The sequence below is a fragment of the Gymnogyps californianus genome, chromosome 1 (assembly GCF_018139145.2).
Source record: "Gymnogyps californianus isolate 813 chromosome 1, ASM1813914v2, whole genome shotgun sequence".
Lineage (NCBI taxonomy): Eukaryota > Metazoa > Chordata > Aves > Accipitriformes > Cathartidae > Gymnogyps > Gymnogyps californianus.
In genome coordinates, this window is record NC_059471.1 from 19,197,342 (window position 1) to 19,213,504 (window position 16,163).

The 16,163-nt window shown below is 35.3% G+C and overlaps 1 protein-coding gene across 5 annotated transcripts in view; it reads right to left on the bottom strand.

Annotated features, from left to right (window-relative positions):
• PSPC1 (paraspeckle component 1) overlaps positions 1-16,163 on the bottom strand; it is a 66,470-nt gene that overhangs the window by 10,097 nt on the left and 40,210 nt on the right. The window contains exon 7 of one of the 5 annotated variants that reach the window (XM_050894305.1): positions 8,052-8,562. The exons of 3 other annotated variants lie outside the window; for them this stretch is intronic. In XM_050894305.1, the coding sequence (XP_050750262.1) occupies positions 8,533-8,562 (30 nt within the window). In that variant the 3' untranslated portion in view covers positions 8,052-8,532. Of the gene's footprint in view, positions 1-8,051; positions 8,563-15,652; positions 16,114-16,163 lie in introns of those variants that run through there. One more of the 5 variants, XM_050894280.1, reaches the window with a different exon arrangement.

Below are 16,163 nucleotides of genomic sequence, written 5' to 3' on the forward strand. Positions count from 1 at the left end.
ACAAGCAGATAAGTATTTAAGGGAAAAAACGAACATTACCAAATTAAGGCTCAAAAGGAAAATTAAGTTCCTAGAACAAAAGGGCAAATACTACTTGAACTGAGCCAGCAAGGCATTCAATTTCCTTGACAAGAGTATTAAAAACATTTTACATCTACTTCACAACTTTCAACCTATAAGGTATAGGGTATCTGAATTTAGCATCTTACACAGAATGAGGAATGTGAATGCAGTAATATTCCTCTTCTGGAATCAGATTTCTAAAAAGAAAAAATGGTGGCAGTTACTAGTGGCTAGGTAACAAACCCGTACCAGTGACAATACTATGATCAAGGGACATTTATTTTTCTGTTTTGCCTGGATTGCAAAACTTCACTCATACAGAAGTTAAACTATTTCTTCGGTATTTGGGGAATGATGAGCATGTCTAAAAATATTTAAACAGAAAGGACAAAGATTTCATCTGTGCAGCTTAAGCAAGGTCTGAATTTGAAGACACTGAAATTTGTCAGTACTTTGTAAATTTAATAAAAATTGTTCATTTGCGAGTCATTATGTTCCTAGATGCAAGACCGTGCATTTAATACAAAAGGAGGATCCATTTTTTTGGTAAAAAAAGATTCCCTACAACTTCAAGGAAGTTTGGATTTGATCAGCAGAAGGGAATTAAGTCTTTAACTTCTTAACATCACTCATGCTTCTGTCGCACAGTATAATTAAAGTGTTTTATTGTTATATATATATAATATATACATTTTTGCAAAATTTTGTGAACTGTGAGGCTGTAATCATACAAAGTGATTAAAATAATCCTATATGAAACAGCAACTCAATCCCATATTTTTGAATACAGCCCCCTCCCCTATATTGCTCACTAACGTTCACATGTCGAGGAATCTGCAGCACCAGAATAGCTGGCTAATCAGACAGTGATTTTCCTAATTATCCATTCTACGTATGTTGTCATTAATGCAGCAGAAATGTCTTCAGATGTTCAGATCGCTTTCAATGATTGTGTTCATACTGAGCAGCTTGGAAAAACACCCAAGTAACAGTATCATTTTCTCCATTCAGAACTCACATGCCCTGTTACACGGATGCGAAGTTCCTGAGCATTTTGTGATACTTTACCTTATCATGAACAGCTAAGAAGTACAAAACTGTTGAAGGAGCAAGGGAATAACCTTTAACCCTCATCATCTCTTTCACCTAGAAATAATGACGTATAGATGTGACTTCACCAATTAACAAAGAAAACTTAAGAAACCCGACAGATCAAAAGCATCTGAAACCGTTGCATCACTCAGAATTACAGTTAAAATTTCATGAGCTTGTTTTATGTCAGGTTCTAGAAATCCTGATGAGTTCACCTATCACAGAAACTTATGGCTTGTTTACGTAGAGTTTGAAACAAATTTAGAAATGTCTACTGTAAACGAGATATAGTTAAACCAGCACAGCTAGCATAGAGTTAAGTAGTATCAGTATTGCTCTGCTACTTGAACAGAAGTCAGGGTATCATTGTGCTACACACTGTGCAAACAAGTTTACAATTATGCAATCTGAAAGAACCACTAAGAAAATTTCAGAGACATTTAAATAGGCATAGTTTTATTAATATTGATTTAGTTTGATTTCAAAACAATTTTTAAATTGTTTTAAAATAGCAAAAATATGTATAGGCAAAGCCTGAGAGACAGTTTTCTCAGATTTTAGAGTTTTAAGACTACAGAAAAATCAGCATAAACTTTGTACTATAGAAAAATACTTATCTATAGTTGAGATGCGATGACCTCACTAGTTTGATGATATTTTGGATCTTCCAAAAACTAGGGGACAATCTAATTTCAAGGGAAAGTTCCTAGATTGTGCATAATCCAACTTTCTCTAATTTAAAAAAAACAGCATTCCTAAGGAATTGTGAAACTCACTGATAGACAGCACATTTACTTCTGAAGTGTTAGCAGTGCTGCTTTACACAACTTCACACAACGCTCCCCGTTCCCTCCTGTAGGATTCCTTACCTGTCATTTTTGCAGCAGGTGCCAAGTTAGGCCAGTGTCCTAACCTCCTCTTCCAAAATAATGACAGCAGAATTGATTACCTTTGTGGGGCTAAAATCTCTGAAGCCTTAAGACTGTGCTGGGGAAAGGGTAGGGCAAGCTGTGGTTGCACAGTCCTCACGAAGAGCAACAACTCAAGATTCACTCAAAGAGCTTTCATCTTTGAAGTGCTTCATTTGAAAATGTAAAATTTAACAATACTAAGCAATACATACATCTATAATGAAATGAAACCTAGTAAGGAAGCATTCAAATACCTAAGCATGTAATAGGGTTTTAATGTTAATTCATATAAAGTTCAATAAATTCAAAGCTTTATTTAGATGCCAGAATCACAAAAGGGTTAGTGTTGGAAGGGACCTCTAGAGATCATCTGGTCCAACCTCCCTGCTCAAGCAGGGCCACCTACAGCCAATGCCCAGGACCATGTCCAGACGGCTTTCGGTATCTCCAAGGATGGAGACTCCACAACCTCCCTGGGCAATCTGTGCCAGTGCTCGGTTACCCTCACATTAAAAATGTGTTTCCTGATGTTCAGACAGAGCCTCCTGTGTTTCAGTTTGTGCCCATTGCCTCTGGTCCTGTCAAAAGATTTGGTAATTCATTGTGCAATTAAGTAATTTCCTTCCTGTGCTAGCTCTGCTGGGTGACAATTTTTATCTCCGATTACTTCAGGACAAATACAGAACACCAACTTCTAGCTTCCACCATAATACAGCCATATTTGGTAGAAAAAAGAAAATCTTACATTAGATTTGAAATACACAGGAAATGGAACCTGTATTTCAAGACAAAGACAACAGAACAGCATTATTAAACTGCACGGTATCCTGCAAACGCTCCATCACATACTGGTCCACTGACATAAAGACTTACCTGTTTACAAAAAAAAAAAAAAAACCAAACAAAAAACACCGAAACCACAAAGCAATGTTGAATAAAGGTACCATTTCTCATGAAAACTTGTGTTTTGTAGAGATGAAGGCGTTTACAGATCTGTTTCAATACGACATAACTAGTCCTTGCAACAAACCAAGCCTGTGCTTGCCCAGTCTAAGCAGATTACTATCCAAGGCCTGGGCTAAAAGTTGTGCATAACACCACCAAGGAACCTGTGAAAATTTTTAAGGCAGAATGTGTGGTGAACTGAACCGCATAAAACTGAAGAGCAGAGATTCTCTACTTGCTACTGTTGTACAAGCTTCGTCGCCTGGCAAGCTGGGACTCAAACTTGGCTTTTTGTCCTTGACTTGCACAATTGGACATATTGCTGATTATGCACTAAGTAAGATTTATCTCAGCCTTCTAGTACCATTTTCCTTTCTTATTTTAGTAGAAGTGGCTACTACCTGTAAGATAAAGTTACTGTTCCTACCCAAAGTGAAATAGCTTTCTAAGTGAATATCAAACATTAAAAAAAGCATTAAGCCTCAGCTCTCATATACGTAGAGCTAAGGAAGAACCTGCTAACATGTAATGAAGAGAACTGAAAAGCACAGTATTAGGAATAACTTCAAGTTTGAATAACAGATTTAACTATCAGGCATCTCAGTGTGTCAGGAACACTATTAAAATTAACCCTTCCACCATCTACCCCCCTTAAAAGACACTCTAGTTGGCTACAACTTTCTTCATTTGAGAACAACAAAGTACAAAGGCCTTAATGATGAAACCATGTTTGTGCAGGAGTAAGCCAAGACCACATGGTAAGAAATAGGGAGCTTCCTTTTGTTATATTACATACAAAGGCAGTCAGCTGGCATGATATTCAAGACTAAAATATTTGGAGTCAAAGAGATTGACTGTTGGCACTATTCTTCATCATGGTTCATTCAGATTTCAAGATGCAAGCTCATACTATAATTCTCACATTAAAAATATGCGTTTAAAAGTTAAGTTATCAAAGTATGTCAGGTGACAAATTTGTAAATATCAACACATTAATGAGAAAACGGTTACGAATACAGACTAAAACATAAAAGTTACTTCAGTTACCTGTTTGTGACTTTTGATGCACACAAGGAAAAAACATCCATTCTAACACACTACAAACATTATTTGCTGTGTCTTGAAAAAGAAACTCCACATAAGCAAGCAGCAGCTTCTCCAACGAAGTCCACATTTCAAACCGAAGTTCTGCATACTGATGCATCAGTTTCTTTGAACAGTTCACAGAACATTTACCTGATATCAGATTCTTCCACTACGGTTTACAGACCATCTTCAAAGAGCTCACAGTTTGCTCTCCTATTCTGCTCAACCTTGTTCTTGCCTTCTCGTAACTTTATTTCCCTCTTATTTAACAACCTATTTCGGTCAACTTTCATTCTGAGCTCTGCAAAATCTCGCATCTGATCAGCATCTGATTGCTGAGTATGCTCTGACAGGATATATTTATGCATAAATTTTGATTCTAGTTTACACTACACTGTGTAAACTAAAATAAATGCAGATATCCAAATAGTTTAAAGATGAACCTCAGCACCTGGAGACAGAACCAGGTCTTCACATCTTTATTACAAAATTAGGGAATCAGACTGAAATAATCATTCAACAGATTCATTTTCTGTAACACACCTTGAATTATCAAAGCAGTTTGTGTCACTGACAGTACAAGTGTAACTCCTTTGTGTTTTTTGAAAATTTGTATATAACATTTCTGAAGTCTCTACTCAAGCTTGCTCAGATCAATACCTCATTGAGAATACCACATTTATAATTCATGAAAGGTAACATTTGGAAGCGCACTGCAATGACTGCAAAGGTGTAAACTAAGACCACTGTAGCTGGGAAGAGCAAATGCCGATTTAAGCACTCCATGATTATACCACCCTCAACCCCCAATTGCAGTAGCTGCCGCTGTGTGACTGAAGTTTGCTAAGCAGAAGAGATGAAGACTTTGAAAAGCATCCTTGTAGCCATAAAGGACCTTCATTAACTGAGGCAGGTGAAGCAACTGCTGAAACAACCGAAGGCACTACCATATTCGAAGTCCAGGGAAGGCTGTAACAGTCATGTAGCTGTACATGTACCCAATCAGCAGACAAGCAACCTCAGATGCTGACTGTTCAACTACTCAGATTTATCACTGTAGCAAGATAATTATGTTCTTCATAAACTTAAATCCCAATAGTCCTATCCTTGTTTTGTCACGATCAAGGCAAAGATGTCATTTTCCTGCAATAACAGCAGGACCGATTTGGGCAGCATTTGTTTTTAAGCAGGAGCTCTCTAAGCTCATGACAGAAGTCCTCTATTGGAAGCATTGGTATATGAAGTTATACATATTTGAACTTCAGTCCTTTCCCAGCACCATTTTGTCTTGTATATTTAGTCTTTCCCTGCATATCATTAATAAAGTTCCACCTCTGTTCCTTTAAGGTTATGTAGACAAAAACTAAAAATATGAGAAAATATAGCCAACTCTCCAATAACATTACTCTTCTCCATATCTTAATGAAACACAGGCTTTCAGACTTATTTTGTCCATTAAAGCATGTATTTTATTTGCATGTTTACATTGAACTAGTTTCATTTATAGCAGAACTCTGAAACAACATTTAAGAATTTTAGATGAAGTTTATCAAGAGTCATATTTGGGGTTTTTAATTCTATGGTAGCTTCCAAATTTTTAGAAGAAAAACTGAAAAATGAGATCAAACCACATCTTCATGCTTTTCCACATTGCTATCTCCCCCATCTGTAAATCCATGAAGAGCACTTATCTTTTACTTTTCCATGTTAGTATTTCCACACACCTCTAAGTCAAGAAAGGGTACCTATCTCTATTTTTTTCAAGTTCTCATGCATTCTGTCACTTAATTATTGTGTATTGATTTACACAAAAGAGAATCTTTAAAATTAAATTAATCCAGAATGAATTCCACGCCCCCCCCCCCCCGGAAGAGCGATAAATCCTTTTTAATGACACAACAGGTTAAGAATACATACATGATATTCATATACTAACAAAACAGATATGGAGAGGTATGTAATGACTTGCCAAATCATATAAAGAACTGTTCTTACTATGCATCTGATTCCTTCCTTTAACCCATTTCCATCAAGTTTAGTACTACAACCCCCAAATAAAGTTTTATACAGCTCATATCTTCCACATCATCAGGAAAAGTTAAAGCCTTTTACAATAAAAGAAAACCTGGAATACAGAATAGGAAACAAAGTCCTAAATGGAATGGATACCCAGAGCAGGCCAGTGACAATCTTCAAAGATGAATTATTTGGCCCAATCCTACAGTCAGTATGTCACATTACATCCTCACATCACTTCTAAAACTTTGCAGAAGCTTGCAGAATTTTCACTGTAATTCTAACGGAAGGTTAGGGTTGAGTCACAATGTCCTCAATGTCAGACCAGTAAAAGATTTAGAGCTCAAATACTTCATAAATATGTAAGACCTCCAGTAAAATGAAGTTTCCTACCTTCTTTAAAGATACACCATTCAGCTTCCTTGACACTGGACAGTTTTGAAGATAATCAGATTTTTAAACAATTTTTTTAAAAATAATAATACGAAGAAGATTCTACATTACCAGTTTTCCCACCTGAGGCCTCAAGAATTAAGCAACATACAATAATCAATCCCTTACCCCCCAAAAAAAATCTAGAACACTTTCAAACCTGTGAGTACTTCTGTGACTACTGCAGCAATAAAGCAGAAATGCAAATGTAGTATCAAGGTTCTGGGCACAGAGTTTTAAAATCAGTATTTATTTCCCAAAAATATCAGACACCTGGGAAATTCAGGTTTATGGTTAACTGGAAGAAGAAAAAGATTTATGAAAGAATTCATTTAGAAGGTAGTAAAAATAATGCTCAAGATCAGCTTTTATCCAACTAGGCTTAAAGGCACAACATATTATCAGTCTTCAGTAACTACCATCACTTGAATTATCCTATTTCTGATATTCATACTACACACCATCATCTCCAGTAAAGTCCATGTGCCTAATCTAACCAATTCTATTTTTAAGATGCTAACAATGAATTAATACTTATAACTGGGTAAAATAAGACAAATTATATTTCTTGTTAAGTCTTTATAACAAAGTTTCACACAACGGTCCCAATTTAAAGAGTAAAAAAATGCATGCCCAGTAACATAATGCAACTCAAAACAAGAGCATTGTTTCTCCACTGATTTGTACTTTCCCCCGCCCCCCAGCGGACTGGCTTACTCTTAATACAATTTTTAAAGTTTCACTTTAAAAACGATGAAACTCAAACTAATATTTTTTTTTTATGTTTAATACAACTTGGGGAGTTACAGTACTATTCAGAGCAAACATCAAGTCATTTATGATTAATTTACTGTCTCGTACACATGCTTGCGATTAAAACCAGATTATCTATGGAAACTAAACTCAGAATTTTTTTTTATCTTTAACATTAATACTGAAGTGGGCCATAAGCAGGAAAAAATCTAGATGTAATCATGCATGAAAGTATACCAAGTGATTTTATTCTCCTGAGCCAGTTGTCATTTTAGAAGCAGTAAGAGGCATCCAGGACTTCAGTTCACTTTCCTAATAAACATGTTTTCGTGACTTGCTACTTTTTCCCCATGTGCTATAGTAAAAGCGTATTTTGCACAAAACATGCAGAGTGAACACAAAACAGAAAGCAAGCTTAGCAATGAAAAACCCTCCTAAACAAGTTACATAATACTAAACAAATGCTCTAGTACCCCGCTTCTACAGACGTTTGCATTCAACAGTGTGAATAAAATATGAAACTGTACACAACTGTGATGCGAGAATGATGCTGAACATGCATTAAGTGATATTACAAAAACTACACAAAGCATAACATGGCAACGATAAACTGGCACATATACCGAAATGGTTCTAAAAGCATAGTCATCCCAACTGCCAAGTTGACACAATTTTCACTTTTAAACCAGTAATTCAATATATGACAATTATTTCATACATTTTCTTTCAAAACTCTGAACATTCAGTTCTGGAATGTATTAATTGCATTCTTCACACACTAAGGCAGAAACTTTATTTGTATTATTTGGCACAGCTCTGGTTCTGAAAATGTCAGATGTGGAACTGCTGCTGATACAATGCTGGAAGTTCTAGAAGCACAATGTTCCACACTGGAACAAAACTGAAGATGAACTACTGTTTCATTATTAAAGTTTTCCTTCTGTGCCTTCTGGAAAAGGCTTTTGATTTGAAGTCGATTAAAACTGGAGCTGCAGCTTACCTTTCACATGCTCTGTCCCTTAAAAGTGGAATGTAATATATGGAACAATGCAGTGCTATTGTATCAAAGAATGAAGAACGTTAGCGTTTTAGAAGACAGTATTTCCCATCTTTGTAATTGTAGTTTACATATTTTCTTCCAAGAAAAAGTACATGTGAATAGTCTTGCTTCTCTAAAGCAACTGTGTATATCATCTTTCCTGGAGAAATCATGAAGAACACTATTTTCCATATTTTACTGGCTTGCATGTAACCTTCTTGGCAACTGCAGAAAGTGAACAGACAGATCAAGCTCACATATAATTTGGCTCAACATTTTAGTGTACGTTTTCTTCTTCATTACTTCAAATACTTGCCCTCTTGGGCCAACTATCACTAAGAGTGTAAAACATAACCGTGCTATTCAGACTTCTAACGCTCTCAACATATTTCTTACCTATTTGTTCTAAGCTATGTATTTCTTAGAAGTACTGAAAAACCATCCAAACTCATTTAATGAGAACATATATAAAACTACATTCTCTATGTGGCATGTAGACACAGCACAAACTAACCTATGTCCGCACAGTTATGAAGAGTCTTGCTCTACTGCTCACTCCTTGCTGTTCTTTCCTTCCACACTGAATGAGCAGAATCGATAATTTTCACTGGGTTTCTTTTACCCTGCTCACTGCATGGGCACAGAGATGCAAGGGTGGCACAAAGCAGGCAGGAAGCAGGACCAAGCAGCAAGGAGGGCAAAGGGCTATTCATATCTGCAGTAATCCATGTATTGAATTATTATTTTTAAAATGCACACAAAGATTTCAAATTTCCCATTCATTAGCATACAAATATTTAAAACATTTGTAAGCAGCTTGAAAGACCACTTCCAGCTGGCAATTCAAAGACTGCATTCTACAGTACTGCGATAGCTGGTTTATGCAGGGTTTTCTCCTGCAATTTTACACTAGATAAAAATATTTAAAGCTTAATAACAGCACTGCAGAATAAATCCTTTTACAGCAAATAATGAACAGTAATGGAGCTTTTTAAAAAAGAAACACATTAAAATGCCCAAAACACAAAGAGCAAACAGCTGCAAAAAGAATTACAATAAATCCTTGTCAGTTTTACATCTTTTTAGATTTATTACATTTCCTCTTCCAACTTGCTTAAGTATATGTGGTTTTCCACCTTGCTTAAGTATATGTGGTTATTTAAACAGGGAAAACCTGTTTTGCTTGGGGTCGGGGGTAGGCACTGGGTTTTTTTTGGTTATTTGGGAGACATGTTTTGTTTTGGTGGGTTTTTTCTTTCAAATATTCACTGAGAATAAAATTACTTTCCCTTTCACAGAAATAACTGATTGCAGTGAAATTAAGGCAAAAAACTAATGAAAATACCTTAATCCTATCCCACAACTACTAATAAATATTCACTATTTTATTTTCCCTTACACCATCTTCTGTTTGCTGCTTCTCTGGCTATGACACATAGGTGTAAGACTGGATTCTCACTGGTTTGATGAGAGGCTAACAATCTTAAAATCAGCTGTTTCATACTTACAACAATATGAGGTGTGTACGCTGTATACAGTTGCTGTATTCAGCCACAAAAATCAAGTCCTACAGAACAATTTCATAACAACATAGAAGAAACATATCCAACTGCAGTGACCCCACCTTAAGTCCCATGAATATTAAAATTTTTTTAGAACATTAATTCATTTCAGTTTTTCTGATATTCCTTGGCCATCTACACAACACTAAACTCAAAGTTTAAAAAATCTGAGACATTAATGTAACTGGTATTTCCATCTTTTCCATTAAAAATTACTTAGTTTGTGGCTTTCATGTGTAACAAGCTTTAAAGTTATTTTTGTGAATCTCCTGTAGATGTAAAATTAAACCACATTTCTCCCATTTTTATTATGTTGCTTTATTCCCCCTCCCCCCTCTTTCTTCAATTTACATACAGGACCCTTCACACTTATTCCTGTTCAAGGTTCTATGCAAATTTTTTTACCAAGAAATTAATGGCAAGAACAATATCTTTATTCTCACTGTGCTTCTTTCAAGTCAAGCACTTAACGTCCCGCATACAGTTAGCATGTAAATTCCACCAAATTATACAGCTATGCTTTACTCTACAGAAATTAAGGTATAAAAGCACACTAGTAAAACGAGGAACAATAAAAGCTCTAGACAAACCATTTACCAGAACAAATGGAAAAACCTTATCAACACGCGTATGCAGTAACACAGTTAAGTTCCTTTTGAATCTTGTACCTCTTATTATGAGCGTTTTGTCCTCTGAGGGACTACATATAAATCAGTAAGTTTTTACCCACATTTATAAAGATACTTTTTTTCTTTTAATGTGATTTGGCTATAAAATAATCATTGTATGAAAGCAGTTTTTTAAAATGGTTTTACCTATAAGTATGCTATGCTTATCTCTGAACTTAAACTTTTCTGAATAGTTCCTTCAATTAGGAAAAAACGTTTGCTGTTCTAAACTGCTCTTCTGGAAAAAACCCATCTCTTACTGCTTTTAGAAGTCAGGCTGAGGTCATTAATATTAATACCTCCAAATTTCAATTATATTCATTTTCATAGTAGCTTAAGGAAGTTCAAGATGGAAAAGACCTATTAAATCTATTCCACTGAAAACAAACATATTGAGGGCTCGTTTCCATGCATTTAAGATCATCAAAAGTATTGTTTTCATGAAAATCTAATGTTCATTTTATCTATTCTACAACTTACATCTTAGACATAGATAACAATTTTGATAATCTTCAGTATTTCATGGATTACTATGAAAACAAACCTGAAATGCCTACAGCTATGATTTTTAAAATATTTTATGGGGAAAAACCCAAAACTATTAACAAAACAGATTTCTTCATAACAGCAAAACACCAAATTGGTGAGACCACCTACTAAGACTAAGTATATTTTATGGTGTATCCCAAAAGGCAACAAAAAGTGAATCCAATGGGAAAAATTATACCTGACATTAAGTGTTGCAAGTTTTTAGTTAATCTTTCTATTAAGTTCTTACATTTCACTGAATGGATTTTTAATAAAGCAAATGCTTTTGGGATAATACAGTCCAACATTTGCTGCTAAACTAGCACTGAACAGCCAATAATCCAAAGGAGTAATGTCCAACCTCTGTATTTTCCATAGGCCACACTCCCTCTCTCTCCTCACTCTTCAAGAATGAGGGAAGTTTGGACTAATACTCCCTCATGCTAGAAGTGAGCTAACAGCCCAAGGAAAGCAACAAATCCCAAGATGGTTCTGCATCTTAATGACAGCACAGTGCCCAAACTAATAAATTCAAGGCTCCTCAGAAGACAATTAAATTGCATTTGAAATATGTGTTCTCTCAAGTCCCCCAGTCTTGGCCCCAAGGACAAGCTAACAAGAGATGCTGGATTCAGACTCTGTAAAACCAACTATAGATATGCATCGCTTCAAGCCTCAGGAATGGGACTGAGAATCCATTCACATTTGCAGTCCAATGTAAACTGACCCCATCAGTTGCTACCCAGCCTTCCCTGCTATTTTAATAGTTAAATTACAGTTTGACTTGTCTTCACTGAGAAGAATTATGATCCAACTTGTTATACAAAAAATTATATATTAAGAAGTATGCCAAAAAATTAGTTTCCACAACATGCTTAAGTAAAATGAGTTTCATGCCATTAGAGCACACCACTCATTTGCTGAACATCTCACCTCAAAGCATATTCTCCCTTCAAAAGGCCTAAGGGGTTCTGTTTTTCACTTGAGAATCTTCCTTTAGATTGGTTATTTCAGCATTTTTGTGCCAAGTTACCTCAAGGCAGATTGTGACCATTTAACAATCAGTATTTCATAAAAGTCAACGCATTTTTATTCAGTACCTTTCAAAAGAATTTGTAATTACAGATTATTCTATTTTTCAAGTTAAAAAAACTGAAATCAAAAGTGGAAAAGGGGAAAAATGAGTTTGGTATAACTTTAAAATATGACAGTATACTTTAGATCAGAATGCTCCTCAAAGAATGCATACTATAAAATCCTATTGGATTATGGTTAAAATGAACGTAACGTTTCGTTCACATTGTCTTCTTGCCATCTATTTTAACCTTTTGTTCTAATAAGAGTCTCCAGTTTATCGTATCTTTACGTCCAATTGGATAAAATAGATGTGGACAATAAAAGAACTTAAGGTCAGGAATTTTCTTTCTAGGTAATCCATAGTAATTTGTATTTTTCTTAGGAAATAAATACAGTTAAGTATATTTGAATTGCCACCAAGTTTCCCAAGATATCAATGTGCTTTATCTATGAGCACACTGGACAGAACTACAAAGAAATTAACTCACAACCAAAACGAATTTTATTTAAGTGCCCAATAGCTCCCCTTCAAACGACTGAGGTGATAAATGCAAATGCAGTTAGACAAGATAGATTCTGGTGATGGTCTGTGTTCTTTTACTTAAATGAAATAGTAAAGCTTTGCTACCTTTAAGTATTAAAATTGTATCTCACATGAAAGTTAAGCAGTTTAGACTGAAATTTCAGGAATAATGTAAAAACTCAGTAAGTACAACCAAAAGTAAGTGCATTGTAGTTGTCAATTTCATATCCTTTCCAAGCTTATTTGTTTTACCACAGCACATAGCAGAAAGAGTCAGGACTTCACTGTGCTTTCTACTTAAACAGACCAAAGACAGTTAAAAATTTAAGTACATTTGTATACAGAAAAAAAAATATTATAAACTGATCAGCCAGATGAGGAACAAGAAAAATTAATCACTTCCAGCACATGGGCAGTACCTTCAAGCAAAAATGCTGCTTGGCCGCATCTACATACCATTTTTAGGAAACAAATTGGGACCATTCCTTTTCTAACAAAATTATGTGTTTATCATATAGCTAGAGTCAGTTACTACCACATATGGCAAAACAAAAATCACTGCCTTTACAGTTGAGCTGTATATAATCAACATGGCCAGGCAGCCCTAAGAAAGCTTTTATTAAGAGTAGAATTTGGCAGCCCGTCGTCCGCTACAAAAGGAATTCTTCATGAAATCTTTAAAGTGTGCCCAAATTCAACATTTCAGTATTTATTTTTTAGGACTTAAAGGCTTGGTTCATGGATATTTAAAAAGAGATTAGATTATTTTCTACAATAAGGACAGTACACAAATTCACTGCTACCATGGAGCAGAGGCATCCAAGTCAAAGTTTTACAGGAAGGGTAGCTCACAACTGTGGAATGAGTATTACTAATATTAATTAAAATCTACAATAACTTCCAAATACATACCTCTGCTTGCTAGCAAAAATGCAGTGCAACAAACATGCTCTTAAAATAGCATGAGGCTGGCAAGGAAAGAATGAACCACTTTTTGCAGATTTGGTATGTTTAATGTACTTCTGAAACATACTCAGATATTACAAGGATAGGGTGTGTATGTCTAAACAAATACACAGGAGTTAGCCAAAAGGCCTGAATGACACAGCCTTTTCCTTTGAAAAACTGAACAGACCTCTTGAATCTAGTTCAAGTTACATTTAAATCATGTTGCCCTCACAGCTTTACAGTTTAGAATTATGAACTCACACCAGTACTTTCTCAATCCCCATAAAAACCGCCATGTACAAGGGCAGAAAAGATGATACAAAAGTAATCTAACATTTAGACACCTCACTAGACACCGATGTAAACTGCATTTTCAACTGAATGCAGTACACCAAAGCAGAGAGCTTAAGTAGCTGTTATATGCAAACACTAGTTTACACCTAGTGAAAAAATGGCAATTTTCCCAAATGTTGAGTTTTAGGAATAGTAAAACCAGTTGCAGGGTTTTTTTGGAAGAATGAGTGCTGTAACATGATACATATAACAAGTAGGGGAAAGAGTATTTCAGACTTTAAACCTAGCTCACTATTGCATTACTAACTATAAAGTGTGGCATATATCTCAAGTCGAGAAAAAAAGGGCAACATTAAAGACAGTCTAGAGGAAAATACTTAGTAGTTACAGATGTCACAAGTGAGGATCTACACATGATAAATCCTGAATTGTATGAAAACAATCTCTATCTTAAGCCATATAACGCTGGCAATTTACAGTGTACTTCCAAAATGCCAGCAATGCCGCAATTTTCCTGTTACCCATTTGCTCACAATTCAATTCACCAAGATCATCACTGCTATATTAAGAAATAACACATACATGCTCTCTCTGCTGCTTGCATCCCATGCTTTGAGCTACGTACATACCATTTTGATGTAATTAGGGCACCATGTTATCTCAAATCAGTTTTTAATCAATTTAGTATCACTATTCATGCGGATAAATTTTAGTAATTTCTATTTCTGAAAACGTGAGTGAACTGATAAAAACAGAACACTAATATTTTACAACTATTTTGCACAGGAAAAAAGCAATAGTAACCAAAAGTGTCCCTACTTTCTTGCCATTACAGGAATAGAACCAATAGGTCTTTTCCATCATCTTCCATGACTGACAAAATCTGAATCATAATAAGCTTCCCAATAGCTTTATCATCAGTTTTATCTTAAGACTCAATCAGCAAATCTAGCCTGAGTTGTGTTGGAAATGGGTATTTTTCAAATGCATCATCCTGTCAAATATTTATCAAGAATACTCATGTGCAATCCTTCTAAATGCATATTACAACAATTATTCTAACTGAAAACCATGTATTTGCCTCCTAACTAAACAGTTAATCATTGATAAGACTTGTTTCTATTCAAACCAACCACTGGGGGAAATGTATACTTATGATGATGCATTACACAGTGGAAGGCTTTAAACTAGCTTGCACAAATGCCTCCTTCCTTGCAATGGCAAGATACTTTAACGATCAGTAGAACACACAGATGTCACAACAATTTTTCTTCTGTAGAAGTATGGTTTAGGTAAATTCATTCATACTGTTATGAATAAAGCATACATACAGATTCCTTTTCCAAAGTTTCCCCCCCCCGCCCAAGTTAAATTCTCCAATAATTTGAGTAACAGATATACTCTGTTGATAAGCCTATTGTGACTAAGTTCACAAAGGGAGACTGAGATGCAAGGACACAGTATCCTTGAGAACACTTTGTATAAAATTTGATGCTCTTCAAAAGTTGATACAAACAAAAGCAGTTGTGTTAGAAATTGTTCATAGTATGTACTGCAACATGCAGTTTACCTAAACAGATTCACTATTAAGAATGGAACTTTCTTGACACATAGTAGAAACTACATAAGAATGAAAATGATGCCACTTATAATTAAGCATAAAATTATTCTCACCCAGTATTAGTAATAACATTCCCAAAATCCTTAAGTGATTTTTATATTTTATTGTAATCAGATAACTGCACGTTTTACAGCATAGTCACACATTGTATTTTGCTAGTCACAAACACATTGCCTTACATAATGATCCGCATCATTTCTGCTCTATACTACAAAGCCTATGACCGAATACAAAAAAAGTTTTACAAAAGAAACTGTTTTAAAGACTACAATAACAATAAAACCGTTTTCAGATAACAGCTAAAATTATAAAGGCATATCACTATATAGGTTTACTGGAATTTCTAAACAGTAAGGAATGAAATAAGTTTTAGTATCTGCGACGCTTGTTAGGTCCTTCAAAGTTGCCCCCTGGGTTTCCTCTACCAAAGCCACCAGGTCCACCACTCACGGCACCTACACCACTCATTGGCGGCTGAGGAGTTTCAGAGCCCGTTCTACTAACCAGAGGTGAACCCATCTGTGATGGACCTCCTTGAGGGAATCTCTCATTATGCTAATACAAGTCCATTTGGAACATGCCAAATGTGAGTTACAACAAAAACC